General features: G+C 44.9%; 1 protein-coding gene across 1 annotated transcript in view; it reads left to right on the top strand.

Moving 5' to 3' along the window:
• Positions 1 to 14,821, top strand: part of DMTN (dematin actin binding protein) — a 61,188-nt gene extending 46,367 nt beyond the window's left edge. The window contains exons 6-17 of the mRNA XM_077262140.1: positions 2,784 to 2,828; positions 5,385 to 5,496; positions 5,585 to 5,641; positions 5,724 to 5,864; positions 5,947 to 6,050; positions 6,131 to 6,236; positions 6,907 to 6,944; positions 7,043 to 7,091; positions 7,856 to 7,863; positions 7,950 to 8,015; positions 9,683 to 9,763; positions 13,712 to 14,821. Coding sequence (XP_077118255.1) covers positions 2,784 to 2,828; positions 5,385 to 5,496; positions 5,585 to 5,641; positions 5,724 to 5,864; positions 5,947 to 6,050; positions 6,131 to 6,236; positions 6,907 to 6,944; positions 7,043 to 7,091; positions 7,856 to 7,863; positions 7,950 to 8,015; positions 9,683 to 9,763; positions 13,712 to 13,825 — 921 coding nt within the window. The 3' untranslated portion in view covers positions 13,826 to 14,821. The remainder of the gene's footprint in view (positions 1 to 2,783; positions 2,829 to 5,384; positions 5,497 to 5,584; positions 5,642 to 5,723; positions 5,865 to 5,946; positions 6,051 to 6,130; positions 6,237 to 6,906; positions 6,945 to 7,042; positions 7,092 to 7,855; positions 7,864 to 7,949; positions 8,016 to 9,682; positions 9,764 to 13,711) is intronic.
• The last annotated feature ends 64 nt before the right edge of the window (positions 14,822 to 14,885 follow it).

The following is a 14,885-nucleotide window of genomic DNA, read 5'->3' on the forward strand; positions in this document are numbered from 1 at the left end:
TTCTTACCTCAGCACCCCTGGTATCTCCAGTATTATATCAGATATATACGGGAAGGACAGCAGTGTGAGCAGCCTCTTCTTACTTCAGCACCTGTAGTATCTCCAGTATTAGATCAGATAGGCAGGGTAATCTGCAGTATGAGAGGCCTCTTACGTCAGCACCTCTGGTATCTCCAGTTTTAGATCAGAAAGACAGGTTGGACAGCAGTGTGAGCAGCCTCTACTTACCTCTGTACCTCTGCTATCCCAAGTATTAGATCAGATAGACAGGGAGGACAGCAGTGTGAGCAGCCTCTTCTTACCTCAGCACCCCTGGTATCTCCAGTATTAGATCAGATAAACAGGGAGCACAGCAGTGTGAGCAGCCTCTTACCTCAGCACCCCTGATATCTCTAGTATTAGATGAGACAGACAGGGTGGACATCAGTGTGAGCAGCCTCTCCCTATCTCAGCACCCCTGGTATCTCCAGTATTAGATCAGATAGGAAGGGTAATCTGCAGTGTGAGCAGCCTCTTCTGACGTTAGCACGTCTGCTATCTCCAGTATTAGATCAGAAAGACAGGGTGAAGAGTAATGTGAGCAGCCTTTTCTTACCTCAGTACCCCTGGTATGCCCAGTATTAGATCAGATAGACAGGGTGGACAGCAGTGTGAGCAGCCTCTTCTTACCTCAGCACCCCTGGTATCTCCAGTATTATATCAGATATATACGGGAAGGACAGCAGTGTGAGCAGCCTCTTGTTACTTCAGCACCTGTAGTATCTCCAGTATTAGATCAGATAGGCAGGGTAATCTGCAGTATGAGAGGCCTCTTACGTCAGCACCTCTGGTATCTCCAGTTTTAGATCAGAAAGACAGGTTGGACAGCAGTGTGAGCAGCCTCTACTTACCTCTGTACCTCTGCTATCCCAAGTATTAGATCAGATAGACAGGGAGGACAGCAGTGTGAGCAGCCTCTTCTTACCTCAGCACCCCTGGTATCTCCAGTATTAGATCAGATAAACAGGGAGGACAGCAGTGTGAGCAGCCTCTTACCTCAGCACCCCTGATATCTCTAGTATTAGATGAGACAGACAGGGTGGACATCAGTGTGAGCAGCCTCTCCCTATCTCAGCACCCCTGGTATCTCCAGTATTAGATCAGATAGGAAGGGTAATCTGCAGTGTGAGCAGCCTCTTCTGACGTTAGCACGTCTGCTATCTCCAGTATTAGATCAGAAAGACAGGGTGAAGAGTAATGTGAGCAGCCTTTTCTTACCTCAGTACCCCTGGTATGCCCAGTATTAGATCAGATAGACAGGGTGGACAGCAGTGTGAGCAGCCTCTTCCTACCTCAGCAACCCCTGGTATCTCCAGTATTAGATCAGAAAGACACTGTGGACAGCAGTGTGAGTAGCCTCTTCCTACCTCAGCACCCCTGGTATCTCCAGTATTAGATCAGATAGGCAGGGTAATCTGCAGTGTGAGCAGCCTCTTCTTATGTTAGCTCCTCTGGTATCTCCAGTATTAGATCAGATAGACAGGGTTGACAGCAGTGTGAGCAGCCTCTTCTTACCTCAGCTCCTCTGGTATCTCCAGTATTAGATCAGATAGACAGGGTTGACAGCAGTGTGAGCAGCCTCTTCTTACCACTTAATATCCACTGGGAACACATCTTCAAACACATTAATTGAGTCGACGGGCTTCCTACTGCACATTTTCACAGGCATTGGACCTTTTAGAATTTTTCTGTCAGTTTAACAAGACAGGGGCCATTTTAATGTACTATTGTGATTGCCTCCTTAAACAAAATAAGTGTAATTTGCTAATTAATGACGTGTTGAAAATTATTTATAGTGACACATTTTTTTCTATTGGTGGAGAACCCCTCTAATACACTTTTTACCATTGATCATATTTTGCCTCATATTGCAAAGCTAAGGAATATTTGAACAATTATTCGATTCCCAGGACACCACACATTTGCCCCTCCTGCTTCTCACAGTCCTCAGACTCCACCCATTTGTTTCAGACCTGCTCCCTCTCTTGTATAGTTTTAGCAGTAATAAATAGGTATAGTGTACCTTTTAAATACGATATTCTGCAGATATTTGCAAAAATAGTTGAGGTGGAGAACCTGTTGGAGGGGTAGGTTTTCCTTGATGCATATTTCACACTTAAAGGGCTTGTCCCACACCTAGGTCATCCATATCAAATTAGTCGGGGTCCGGTACTTGGCAATCCCACCAGATGATGTTTGCTGCTGGCTCAGCAACCATATAGCCAGTGTAGAGAGCCATAACAGCACAGTTCCATACACTGAATGGGGTCTTTTTATTGAGTACTGTAGCTCAGCTTTTTTTGAAGTGAATGGCAGCTGAGCTACAGGATACTAAACCATCCATTAGGGCCTGTTCACACTACATTCGGCAGTGCATTCATGTTTCCGTCTAAGGCTTCTGTGGCAGTGGCTGAAAAACTATATTCAGATATGCCCCTGACAGAGTTATTGAGTTATTACGCAAACAGACCCAAAGTATAATACATTGGCCTCTGTTTGTCCTTCTTCCTGTTACCGCTTCAGATAAGCACAAGATTTTTCAGATGGAATCCCCAGATGAAGCAAATACAGCGAAACACAGTATATACAGGGCTGTGCATGTTCATATTAGCTGGAAACAGCTGATCAGTTGTGATGACTTCTCTAATATGATGGGACACTTTTAACACCTCCTATAGTTCATGGTCAAGATGATGTTCAGTGGTGCAAAAAAGATTCACAGAGTACACTTGTTTGTTTTCCAGCGATCGCTGTCACCCAAGTCAATATCTCCACCTCCATCACCCGAGGTAAACAGCTAAACATTTGTAGGGTTATGGTAGGGGGCATGAGCAGGTGAGTTTTTTTCGACCCCTTTAACTAGAGTTTTGGTCCTAAAGTACTAGACACATTTTTGTGATTTTGCTCACTTGATGATGCCTTGGTCCTAACTTTTATTTAAATTCTTTGTCTACCAAAATAAAAATAATTTTTTTTTTGGCTGTATTTTTGTGACATATAAGGCCGCATGTACTAAGTTTTTATACATTTTTTAAAAACATTTATTTACAGTAATGTATATCATAAGTAGATTTTTCTTTTTGTTTTAATTTATACATTTATTGTAAAATAGAGCATTAGAATGGACTTGCTTCTTTATTTTGGACTTTTTGGTCTACAGTGCACAAAAAAAATTAAGGGAACACTTAAACAACACAATGTAACTCCAAGTCAATCAGACTTCTGTGAAATCAACCTGTCCAGTTATGAAGCAACACTGATTGTGAATCAATTTCTCCTGTTGTGCAAATCGAACAGACAACAGGTAGAGATGATAGGCAATTAGCTAGACACCCCCCTATAATGGAGTGATTCTTCAGGGGGTGACCACTGACCATTTCTCTGTTCTCATCCTTTTTGGCTGTTATGGTCACTTTTGCATTTCTCTCACCCTAGAGGTACAGTAGCATGAGGCGTTGTCTACAACCCACAGAAGGTAGTGCAGCTCATCCAGGATGGCACATTAATGCGAGCTGTGGCAAGAAGGGTAGCTGTGTCTGTCAGCAGACGTGGAGGGGGGCATAAAAGGGCAACAACCCAGCAGCAGGACAGCTACCTTTGTGCAAGGAGGAACAGGAGCATTGCCAGAGCCCTGCAAAAATGACCTCCATGTGTCTGCTCAAACTGTCAGAAACAGACTCTATGAGGGAGGTATGAGGGCCCAACGTCCACAAGTGGGTGTGGTGCTTATAGCCCAACACCGTGAAGGGCGATTGGCATTTGCTAGAGAACACCAAGATTGGCAGATTCCACATTGTGCTCGTCACGGATTACAGCAGGTTCACACTGAGCACATGTGAGAGTCTGGAGATGCTGTGGAGAGCGATCTGCTGCCTGCAACATCCTTCAGCATGACTGGTTTGGCAGTGGGTCAGTAATGGTGTGGGGTGGCATTTCTTTGGAGGGCCGCACAGCCCTCCATGTGCTCGCCAGAGGTAGCCTGACTGCCATTAGGTACCGAGATGAGATCCTCAGACCCCTTGTGAGACCATATGCTGGTGCCCTGGGTTCCTTTTGATGCATGACAATGCTAGGCCTCGTGTGGCTGTAGTGTGTCAACAGTTCCTGCATGATGAAGGCACTGGTGATATGGACTAGCCTGTGCATTCCCCAGACCTGAATCCAACCAAGCACATCTGGGAGATCATGTCTCGTTCTATCCACCAATGCCATCTTGCACCACAGACTGTCCAGGAGTTGAGTAATCTTTTAATCCATGTGTGGGAAGAGATCTTTCAGGAGAACATTTGCAGCCTCACCAGGAGCATGCCCAGGCATTGTAGGGAGGTCATACAGGCACGTGGAGGCCACACACACTACTGAGCATCATTTCCTTGTCTTGAGGCATTTCCACTGAAGTTGGATCAGCCTGTAATTTGATTTTAAGTATCATTCCAAATCCAAACCTCCATGGGAGATTAATTTTGATTTACATTGATCATTTTTATGATTTATTGTTCTCAACACATTCCACTATGCAATGAATATAGATTTACAACTGGAATATTTCATTCAATGATATCTAGGATGTGGTATTTTAGTGTTCCCTTTATTTTTTGAATAGTGTATGATATGTAAAGTCTCAGGTTACGTGATTTGGCTGCGTTCACACATTGCACTACGTCCCACCTGCAGGGAAGAATGAACACACAAGTGTGCAGGTAGCCCCTCAGTGTTCCCACAAACTCATGCACTAATTGGTGGACACAGGCGGGAAAGGCTGTCGGCTGAACGATGTTGTTGAGAAATGCCAGTCTGTATGTTGGGGTGGGTGGTTTAGTTTTTTTTATATTTCTGAATTTTATTTAAATTATTTTCCCTAACATTTTTTTCACCTAAGCGGTAATAATTGGCTTCTGTGTTCTCCAGTGTCCAGAATTCAGGAGCAATAAACCCGTACCATACATTTACAATGGCGTACATGTATAATGTTTAAGTGGTATTAGGTTACGTCCACCTTATACATTAGAGCAAAATTGGGCGTTCACACTGATATTGATGGGGCTGGCCGACTAACTTATGTTTATATCCTCCAACAAATGAGGTTGGAAGAAAGGAGGATTGGGCATGTTGGATTTCAATGCCCAATCATTTTTTGATCCCATGGAAGATAAATCACCAGTAGAGGTATCTGACAACGGATTACTCCCCTCTTTTCAATGATTCCCCCCCTGGTAAACTGAATGTGCATGTGTGGGGGGAAGGGGATGGAAGGTCCCATTGGAATAGTAGGTGGGTAGTTTTGGGCCAAACAAGCAGTTATGGGCACTTTATAGTGGTCTTGCTTACGGTTTCTTTTTACACAGGTCACTGCACTCTGGGCAGACAACAAGTCTATAGTAAGTGGCTCAACTCCACCAGGTACCCGTGGAGGAACCAATTCTCCCAGAGGAGGACTGCAACATTTCCACTGCCCAGGTAAAATTGAGGTTTTGTGGTACCATGGATTTCACATCACTTACCACGTTTTCTCATGTGCCACTCACTCTGTGCTCTGTTTCTTCAGAGATTTCTCAGGCTGAGCCAAATCTCTACAAGAAGCCACCAATCTACAGGCAGAGAGGTGAGAAGACCCCGCTGACCATGCCGGTACCCTCTGGCACTTGCCTCTTATCTCAGCCTTGATTTTAATACTCTTCTTCTAGAATCGGCGCTCTCCCACAGACTATCCGATGACCCCATAGTAGAGTCCTCTAAATTCCCAGCTGCGAAACCTCCAGACCCAAATCAGCCAGCGAAGATCGAAACCGATTACTGGCCATGTCCGCCTTCCTTGGCCGTTGTAGGTGAGCGAGATCAGCCATTCTGCATGAGATGCAAGCCCCAAGACGAGGACATGCCGCCTAACGCCACCTATTCTTTCCTTAGAGTCAGAGAGACGACACCGCAGGGAATCCAAAGGAGACGAGGAGGGTGAGGAAAGTGAGGAGGTGAGAGAACTGAAAGAACGGCACGTAGTGGAGCTGACCAAGGTAAAGCACGGTATTTTATAAAAAAAGAATGTATAAATCACCAAGGAACACATTCACACCGATTACCTTTCACTGTATAGATCCAGTCTAACCTAGGAAGACTCATCCTAAAAGAAGAAATGCAGAAGGGAGGGACCCCGCGAAGAAAAACTCGTTCTCTGCCGGACCGGACTCCAATCTACACACGTAAGTATCAAGGTAGGTGCAGATGAGAAAAACAGTCCAGATATTCTCATCAGTCTTTGATCAGGGTGGCATTGGTTTTTCTTGGAGGTGGAGAGAAGAAAAAAATTTCTTCGCCTTCTCCGTTCTGTCAGTCCGTGAAATTCTGACCACAATTGGGTATCATCCGAGTACGAGCCACTGTTTTTCATGGACCCATAGACTTGCATTGCCGATTTTGACACTCATTTCAGAATAGGACATGCCTCTGATCTTTGCCTCGGACCAGAGGAAAAAAAAAATCGGACATGTGCACAGTCCCATAGAATATCATGGATAGCACTAGTCTGATATAATCGGTCATGTACATGAGCCCTCAGTGGACCCTTCGTCCCTCCATTATCTGCCATCAGGAGTCGGGACACCCTCATACATAACATAGTTGAATGGTTCCGTGAATCAGTATGGGCATCCCAACATGGCTTCCACCTACTATGCGCCATTTATACTGGTGTTCTGTATGGTACAGGGAGCCTATGGTAACCTCAGGGACCAAGGCCATTTTGTGACTGCCATTCATGAAGCCCCTATAGCGAGCTAGTCCTTTTCTTCACGATTCCACCCCCAATAAATAAAGCTGGAGGTCCAGGATCTACTATGCTATTTCTGACATGTCAGAGCTCTTTCTCCACAGCCATTCACTCTGGATATGGAAGGAGCAGCTTATCGAGGGTAGGTGTTTACGGCACTGTCTGCTCAATATGCTCCTATACCGATTGCTACCTATGGCCGCTGCGCTATGTAATAACTATGATGTTCTCCGTCTTTAGCTGCAGTCTGCAGAATTTCATCACCCGGACCGGCAGAGGGAGAGCACAGGTTAGGAGGAAATGCTTTACAATTTGTTTATTCCTAAATCTCCAGAGACCACCATCCATGGGCTCGTACCTTACCACCATTAAAGGGGCTGTGAGGTACTGATTGTTTGAGGTCTGACCACTGGGACACGCACCATTCAACAGAATGTGTTGGGGTTTTTTTACCCGTTACAAAATAGTGTGTCAAGTTGGATGCCCAACTCCGCTCCATTCGTTTTCTAGGGGGCTTCTGGAAAAAGGGCAGCTGTCGCACCACCATAGGGATTGAATGGAGCGGCAGTCAATCGTGCGCACTGCCCCGCTATTCTAAAAAAAAAGTTCCCTGCTCTGCCGATCGGTGCGGGCCCAGAGGTCGGACCTCCACTAATCAACATATCATTAATCCCATAGTTAGGTGATAATTTGTTTTTACCGGGTCTCTGGGGTCTCCATTAGACTTTGTTGCCAAGCAGATGGCTTCTGTGAAGTCCCTCCCCTGCTTAGCGGAATTTGCATATGAACACAAAAAAAAGTTTTCTCTAAAAACGAGAAAATTTATAATTAAATCATGGCTCCTTTCAGCACAAGGTGCCCTACAAGGATCGGCGCTTAGTTTGGATTTTGGAGCCAGCAGACTCTCTTTTTTTACCTCCTTGGCTTTGCCTTGACATGTTAGAGACTACACCAGGGAATGAGTCTTACTTAGGTCACACCCTGTATTATTAGTAATATTTTTTTAATTATAATGAATATTTTGGGTTACCTAATTACTTCTTTGTTTTTCAGGGCTTCAGGTAAGCATTCATAGGGAAGGGATGGGGAAGATGGATTCACATGGTCAGGACCCAGTGCATCCAGAAATGTCTTCTATGTCCTGCAGAACGGTGAAGGGCAGAGGACCAGGATGGATCGGGGAAACTCTCTCCCCAGCATGCTGGAGCAGAAGGTATGTAATGAGGAATAATTAGGATATGTTCTCATGGAGTTTTTCACGTAAATTTTGACGCTGATCTGCTTCAAAATCCACATCAAAAAGTATTCATATGGTAAGTGAAGTGATTTTCAATGTTGATTTTAAAGCGGATCCACTTCTAAATCCACATAAAAAGATTCCATGTAAACATACTCTGTTTGTTTTGCCATTCAAATAAAAGGGAAGCCTGAATTTTGACACATAATCAGCACCAAAACCATGGCAAAGGCCTCTGTGTGATCACAACCTTTGACGTAACAGTGGCTATGTGCACACAACGTCTTTTTCAGGCGGAAACCACCAGCGAAACCTATCAAAAACTTTCAAAAGAATTAACAGAAGCGTCTTTTAACCACTTCAGGTTTCTAAAAATGACAAGAAGTTAAAAGAAGACATAAAGAACAAAAAGACAGCGCCACAATGGATGGTGAAAAAAATAAGAGCTTACATTTATTCTGCCTCCTGTAGCGACGTTTCGGTCAACAGACGTTTATCAAGACCTTTATTTATGGTGCTTGATAAAGGTCTGTTGACCGAAACGTCGCTACAGGAGGCAGAATAAATGTAAGCTCCTATTTTTTCACCATCTATTGTGGCGCTGTCTTTTTGTTCTTTATGGTCTTGGTACTGTCCGGCATGGGCTCCCTGTTTTTGGACGTGCGCCCCTGTGTCCGCTGAGACCTTCAATCTATATAAGAAAGGGTGCGGTTTTGACTTTCTTTTGTTTTGACGTTAAAAGAAGACATGTCCACTCCTCTGGTGTTTTCTGCTGAGATGACGCTCAATTTTGCAATACAGGTTAATGGGAAAACTCAAAAGATGTCCAGAAGACAACCGGATGTTTTTTGGGCCATTTTGCCATCAATTTTGCTTTTTTTAAAAAAAAATTATAATAATAATAATAATAAGAATAATAAAGGCTAGGGAAAAAAACACGAGAAAACCCAGAAAAAAAAACTGCCTGCATCCAAACACACGAAGTGACCCATCAGTTCTTTGATGCGGATTCTGCTTGAAATCCCGTCCAAACATGACAACTGAAAAGATGGCAACAACAACAAAATAAAACATGGTAAAACTGATTAGGAAACAGATCTGAAAACATCATTAAAAAAAGCGTGGATTTCTCTTGAAAATCATGTCAGACAGTAAAATGGTCTGGTAAACCAAAATAACAGAAACTTGGAATATTTAGGCTTTATTTAGGGTGGGATGTCCTTTCTATATTCCTCTTACTGGATATGTTACATATAAGACCACTGGCTACTTTCCACCAACTGCTTTTCCTAGGGCTTATTCACACGTAGCTTTTTTTTTTCTGTGAGCTTTTTCATGTAAAAAAAAAAAACAATAGCGTTTTACAGTAGCAGCAAAATTAAATGAGATTTCTAAAATCTCATTCACACAGTGCGTTTTTTGTTGGATTTTTTTTTTTTTTTTTTTTTTAAAGCTGCGGTTCCTAAAATTCACAGTGTTTTTGCTGTGGTTTTTTTCCTGCAATGTGTGACTGTGATTTTGAAAAAAAAACATTTATTTGTACTGTTCACAGAATCTACACCGCAAATCCTCGACGTCTGAATTTGGCCTAAGAGACATTTATTTTTAACTAATATTTTATTTTTCCAATTTTTCTTTTGCAGATATTTCCTTATGAAATGTTAATAGTAACAAATAGGGGGCGCCAGAAACTACCTCCTGGGGTGGATAAGACTCAGCTAGAGGTAAGGAGAAAATGGGTTTGTTCCTCTGGAGTATATGTAATACCACACATCCATCAGCCATAACCTTAAAATAATGGCACCTGTAAAAGAGGGATAACTTAGGTGGCAAGTGACTAGGTAGCTCTTGAAGTTGATGTGTTGGAAGCAGGAAAAATGGGCAAGTGCACGTCAAGACGTGTCTCCGATCCCCCAAATCTCAGCCCAATCAATTGTAGGAGTGGTGGGCTATTGTGTTCCTACCCCTGAAGACACCGGACAAGCAGCGCGACCGCCCCTGGGTGAGTATAATCTAACCTCTTTTTCTTATCTTTCAGGATACATCGGGGGCTTATCTACAGCATTACAGAATGCTGTAGATAAGTCCCTGATGCCGGTGGGCTTACCTCACCCTCGATTTTGGGGCTGACAGCTTCCCTTTAAAGCCTAGTAACTGTATTGAGCTGAAGGTATAGAATAAGATTGTTAATCTTTGGGACTAGCCCAGAGTGGCAGGTCAGTAAGGTTAGAAGAGGCACTCACTTCCTGATGGTTATCATATAGGGAAGTACAGTAACAAGGTCAAGTTCAAGTACAGTGGGCTGCTAGAGCCAGCATGTACCTATCATTCGAGGAAGTGGGAGGCCGTACTAGAATCCTGTGCGGACATTCCGGTAACATCAGGAGCTCAAGGTCCGGCATAAGGGCTAAAGGGCGCATCGGGTCCTTTGGCGCACAGGAGAAGATGGACGTTGAACCGTGTGAAGGTTATGGATTCAGGATACACTGCGGAACTGGTTATGAAATCTCTGGGGCTGAGGGAGCCAGTGGGCGCAGGGATAGTCCAGGAGGAATAAATGGTAAGGTTGAAGATGTATCGTGCTAAGGAAGGAAGGAACCAGAAGTGTTGTGCCCGATCCCACATGCTGCTGGAGCGCCCCCACACCGCCGCAGGGCCGAGGGGTACCCGGAGCCGGGCCTCTAGTACTCAGTCCTGGGGTTGTCACGGTGGCTAGACCCGGTCCGTGGCCCTGTCTGTCAGTGGGGGACGTCCGGTGAAATAAGTGGTGTTGTAACGGTGCAGTTGTGGGGTGCAGGTCGCGGTAAATAACGAGGACACCAGGTTGCAGTCTCTTTACCTCTTTACTGAAGATCTCTGAGTCCTCAGTCCAGAATACGGTTCACCAGGCTGCGCAAGTCCGGCCGGTCCAATGGCACTTCCAGAGTTCTCTTCACAGGAGGAAATCTGTGCCTTCCCCCTAGCGCTATGTGTTGTAGTCCTTCCCTGCTGTGCTTACGGAAAGTACCCCACAACTGTTGTGTCTGTTTCTGATGTTCCCTCACAACTCGATTAGATGATGTTCTGCTAATCTTCCGTCCCTTCCTGATGTTACAGTTAGAACGGCACCCGTTTGTCGGATAGGCCTGGAGTTCTTCCGGGACCCTAGAGACGCCCCTCTCCCGCAATTGCCTCCCAAGACTTCATAGGTGATTTGAGTTAGACAGCCCGCCTGAGACTAACTGCCCTGCCGCTGTTTGGAGTATTGCTTGAAGCTGAATGTTATTCTACTCCCTCGGCGTTCCGGCCACCGGTAGTGCGCCTCAGTAGGATGTTGCTTCGATCTTACAGCACGACTCCTACTGGTATTTCTCCTTTTTGCGTGATCCCGTTTCTCACTCAGCACAATCTATCTCGCTTCTAGTCCTTTCTTGGGTGCAGGCGCGGACCCGTTACGTTCTTTTCAATGCCAAGCCTCTGTCAGGATCCCACCCCTGACAGAGACCCTACTGTCTCTTCCTCCACAACACCCTCTGCCACTAGGTGTTGCTTCGTCCAATCCAGTCAGCTTTCTGATCTAACTTCCTGCCTGACCCCCAGTTTACCCACTATGGTGGGGAGTGGCCTAATGAATAGCACCCTTAGCTCCCCCCGGAGGCCCAGCTGTGAAATGTATTGGTGTCTGTGATACCTGGTCAGATGAACTCCTTCAGTGCCATCGGACGCACCATAGCTCCCCATAGTGGCGGAGCCACAGTACTGCAACGACCAGGACTCTGGGGCGCTGCACTGCCATCTGATGAACACGAACTGACTAGTAAACGTTTGCTTGTTGCAATGAACTTGGTGTCCCCGGAGTTGTGTGCGGTGGCTCCTAAGGACAGAGTTACTTTTATTATTATACTTTTTGTTTTTCAACACTTACTTTTTTTTTGTTTGTTTGTTCCTTTTTTTCCCCTCAACAACTTTCCTTATTGAGATGTTTTAGACAGATTCTTGAAATGCAACTTTCACCAAATGTCCCAGGAGGCATCTCACTCCCATTTCCTCCCCTCTCGAGTAATGTTTTGGGGAAAATTATCAGTTTGGTGCATGTTGATGACATTTTATAGGATTTGGGAGTTTTCAGGATAAAAAAAAGTCAAACAAAAAAACAGACGACTTTAAAAATGCTTTTAATTTTTCTTTTTGTGACAAATTTGTGAACCTCAATCAATTCAAAGACCTCGCCCTGTCCTGGATCTCCTCATACCTTTCCAACCGCACATTCAGCATCTCCCACACTACCACCTCATCCCACCCTCTCTCTGTTGGAGTCCCCCAAGGCTCTGTTCTAGGACCCCTACTCTTCTCTATCTATGCACTTGGCCTGGGACAACTCAAAGTCCCATGGCTTCCAGTACCATCTATATGCTGATGACACTCAGATCTACCTCTCTGGCCCAGATGTCACCTCTCTGCTCTCCAGAATCCCAGAGTGTCTATCAGCCATATTCTCCTTCTTCTCCTCTCGCTTCCTCAAACTCAATGTGGAAAAATCTTATCTCTTCATCTTTCCTCCATCTCATAGATCTTCCTTAACTGACCTATCGCAATTAACGACCTCACGCTTTCCCCCGTATCGGAAGTCTGCTGCCTCGGAGTAACCCTTGACTCTGTCCTTCAAACTGCACATCCAAGCTCTTTCCGCCTCCAGCTCAAAAATATCTCCAGAATCCATCCTTTCCTCAACCGTCAATCTACTAAAATGCTTGTGCATGCCTTCATCATCTCCCGCCTTGACTACTGCAACATCCTTTTCTGTGGCCTCCCTGCTAACACCCTTGCACCTCTCCAGTCCATCCTGAACTCTGCTGCCCGATTAATTCATCTCTCTCTTCCCTTCTCCTCCGCTTCTCCCCTCTGCAAATCTCTTCACTGGCTCCCATTCCCTCAGCGTATCCAGTTCAAATTACTAATACTACAAAACCATCCATAACCTGTCTCCTCCATATATCTCCCGATATCTTCCCTCACGTAATCTCCGGTCCTCCCAAGACCTCCTTCTCTCCTCCACACTTATCCGCTCCTTACGCAACCCCCTCCAAGACTTCTCACGAATATCCCCCATCATCTAGAATTCTTTGCCCCAACACATCCGACTATCAACCACATTCGGATCCTGAAAACCCACCTCTTCAGGAAAGCCTACAGCCTGCACTGACCCCACTGCGTCCACACCACTACTGATGCTACCCCCTCACCACTACCGGAGCTCCTACAACCCTCAACCTACTGTCTCCTTCCCCACCATCCTGTAGAATGTAAGCCCGCAAGGGCAGGGTCCTCGCCCCTCTGTATCAGTCTGTCATTGTTAGTTTGCTTTCTGTAAGTGATATCTGTAATTTGTATGTAACCCATTCTCATGTACAGCACCATGGAATCAATGGTGCTATATAAATAAATAATAATAATAATAATAATTTGGAGCAGAAAAACACCAGCAAATTCCAGAAGATGAAATAAGTGACAAATCACAAATGATGACGCACGCCCCATGTCTTGAAGGGTCAAGAGTTATTTTGGTGGCAGGAGGGTATTAGGCCGGTGTTTGTTTTTTGTTATGGCCGATCGGTAATTATGCCACAGATACTACAATGTCACCTATTCCATAGGATGCTAATACAATTTTTTTATTTGGTTCTTCTCTACAGAGATATCTCTCCCCTGAGGACTTTCAGCGGGTCTTCTCCATGACATTGGATGAGTTTGTAAGGATGCCATTGTGGAGAAGAAATGAGCTCAAGCGGAAACTGCTCCTCTTCTAGGGGCGACAACTGCGCCGTCACCACTAGGGAAGAGCGGGGTACATGGGGTGACCCGAGGAGATGGACTCTACAGAGTGTGACCAGCATGTCTGATAGGAGTGACCTCGCGGGGCCAGAGAACCCACCTAAACATGTCAATCATCCCATGTCAATCGAGAACCCCTACCTCCCCATTACTTAGGACACCTCAGATTCCTGTAGGACCAAAATGAAGATATACATTAGACACCCCCTAATTATGCAATGCCGATCTATTCCACTAGTCTGTATGAAGGACCACAAGTACAATAATCTCCGGCAGACGACGTATCCTCAACACAACCCTATGTAGACAAGTCCTCACACACCGGATAGCAGAACCTATTCTGATAACCCTCCTGTATTAGGCGACATTCACACTTATTTATGGACATATCAGATTGCACATAGCTTCTAGGGTCTTTTTTTTGCACATATTACAGCATTCACCCCCACATTAAACCCCAAACCTATAATTACAATGGAATTAGTGAGTAGGGGGGCGGAGGTGCTACTACCCCGGTATTATATGCTGCCAGCGCTGTGTGTGTGCAATATGGGTGAGTGCTTTCAGTTTACCGCATTCCCATGTTCTTCTTCAGGACAACCTGACACTTATCTCTCTCCCAAAAAATGGCAGATTTTGACCCCTCTCTTCTGCTGTGTGTGGTTTGTGATATGCTGACTTTTTTGGTACATCTGTGTGTCATACCATTCACCTGCCTGTTCCATCCCATACCGCGTCACACGTAGTCTCACCCCCGTCACTCCGGTATCTCCTAAACTTCTCTACTCATCCTCATGACTATTCGCTTTTCCACTACTCTTTTCCCGACCCTTTTCTTTCGCTCATGACTTCGACCTTCTACATACGTGTCCTGTGTCCACTCTTGGTGTTAAAGCTTTTTCTTTTTCAATTCTGGCTTCTGATGTATAATTAATATTATTATTATAATTATTAAAGGTTACTGAATATTGTGACTCGGGTATTATTACACAGGTTTAGGTAATGGTATGAACTTCATGTACATTTCCATAAGAT

The sequence above is a fragment of the Ranitomeya variabilis genome, chromosome 5 (genome assembly GCF_051348905.1).
Source record: "Ranitomeya variabilis isolate aRanVar5 chromosome 5, aRanVar5.hap1, whole genome shotgun sequence".
Taxonomy (NCBI): domain Eukaryota; kingdom Metazoa; phylum Chordata; class Amphibia; order Anura; family Dendrobatidae; genus Ranitomeya; species Ranitomeya variabilis.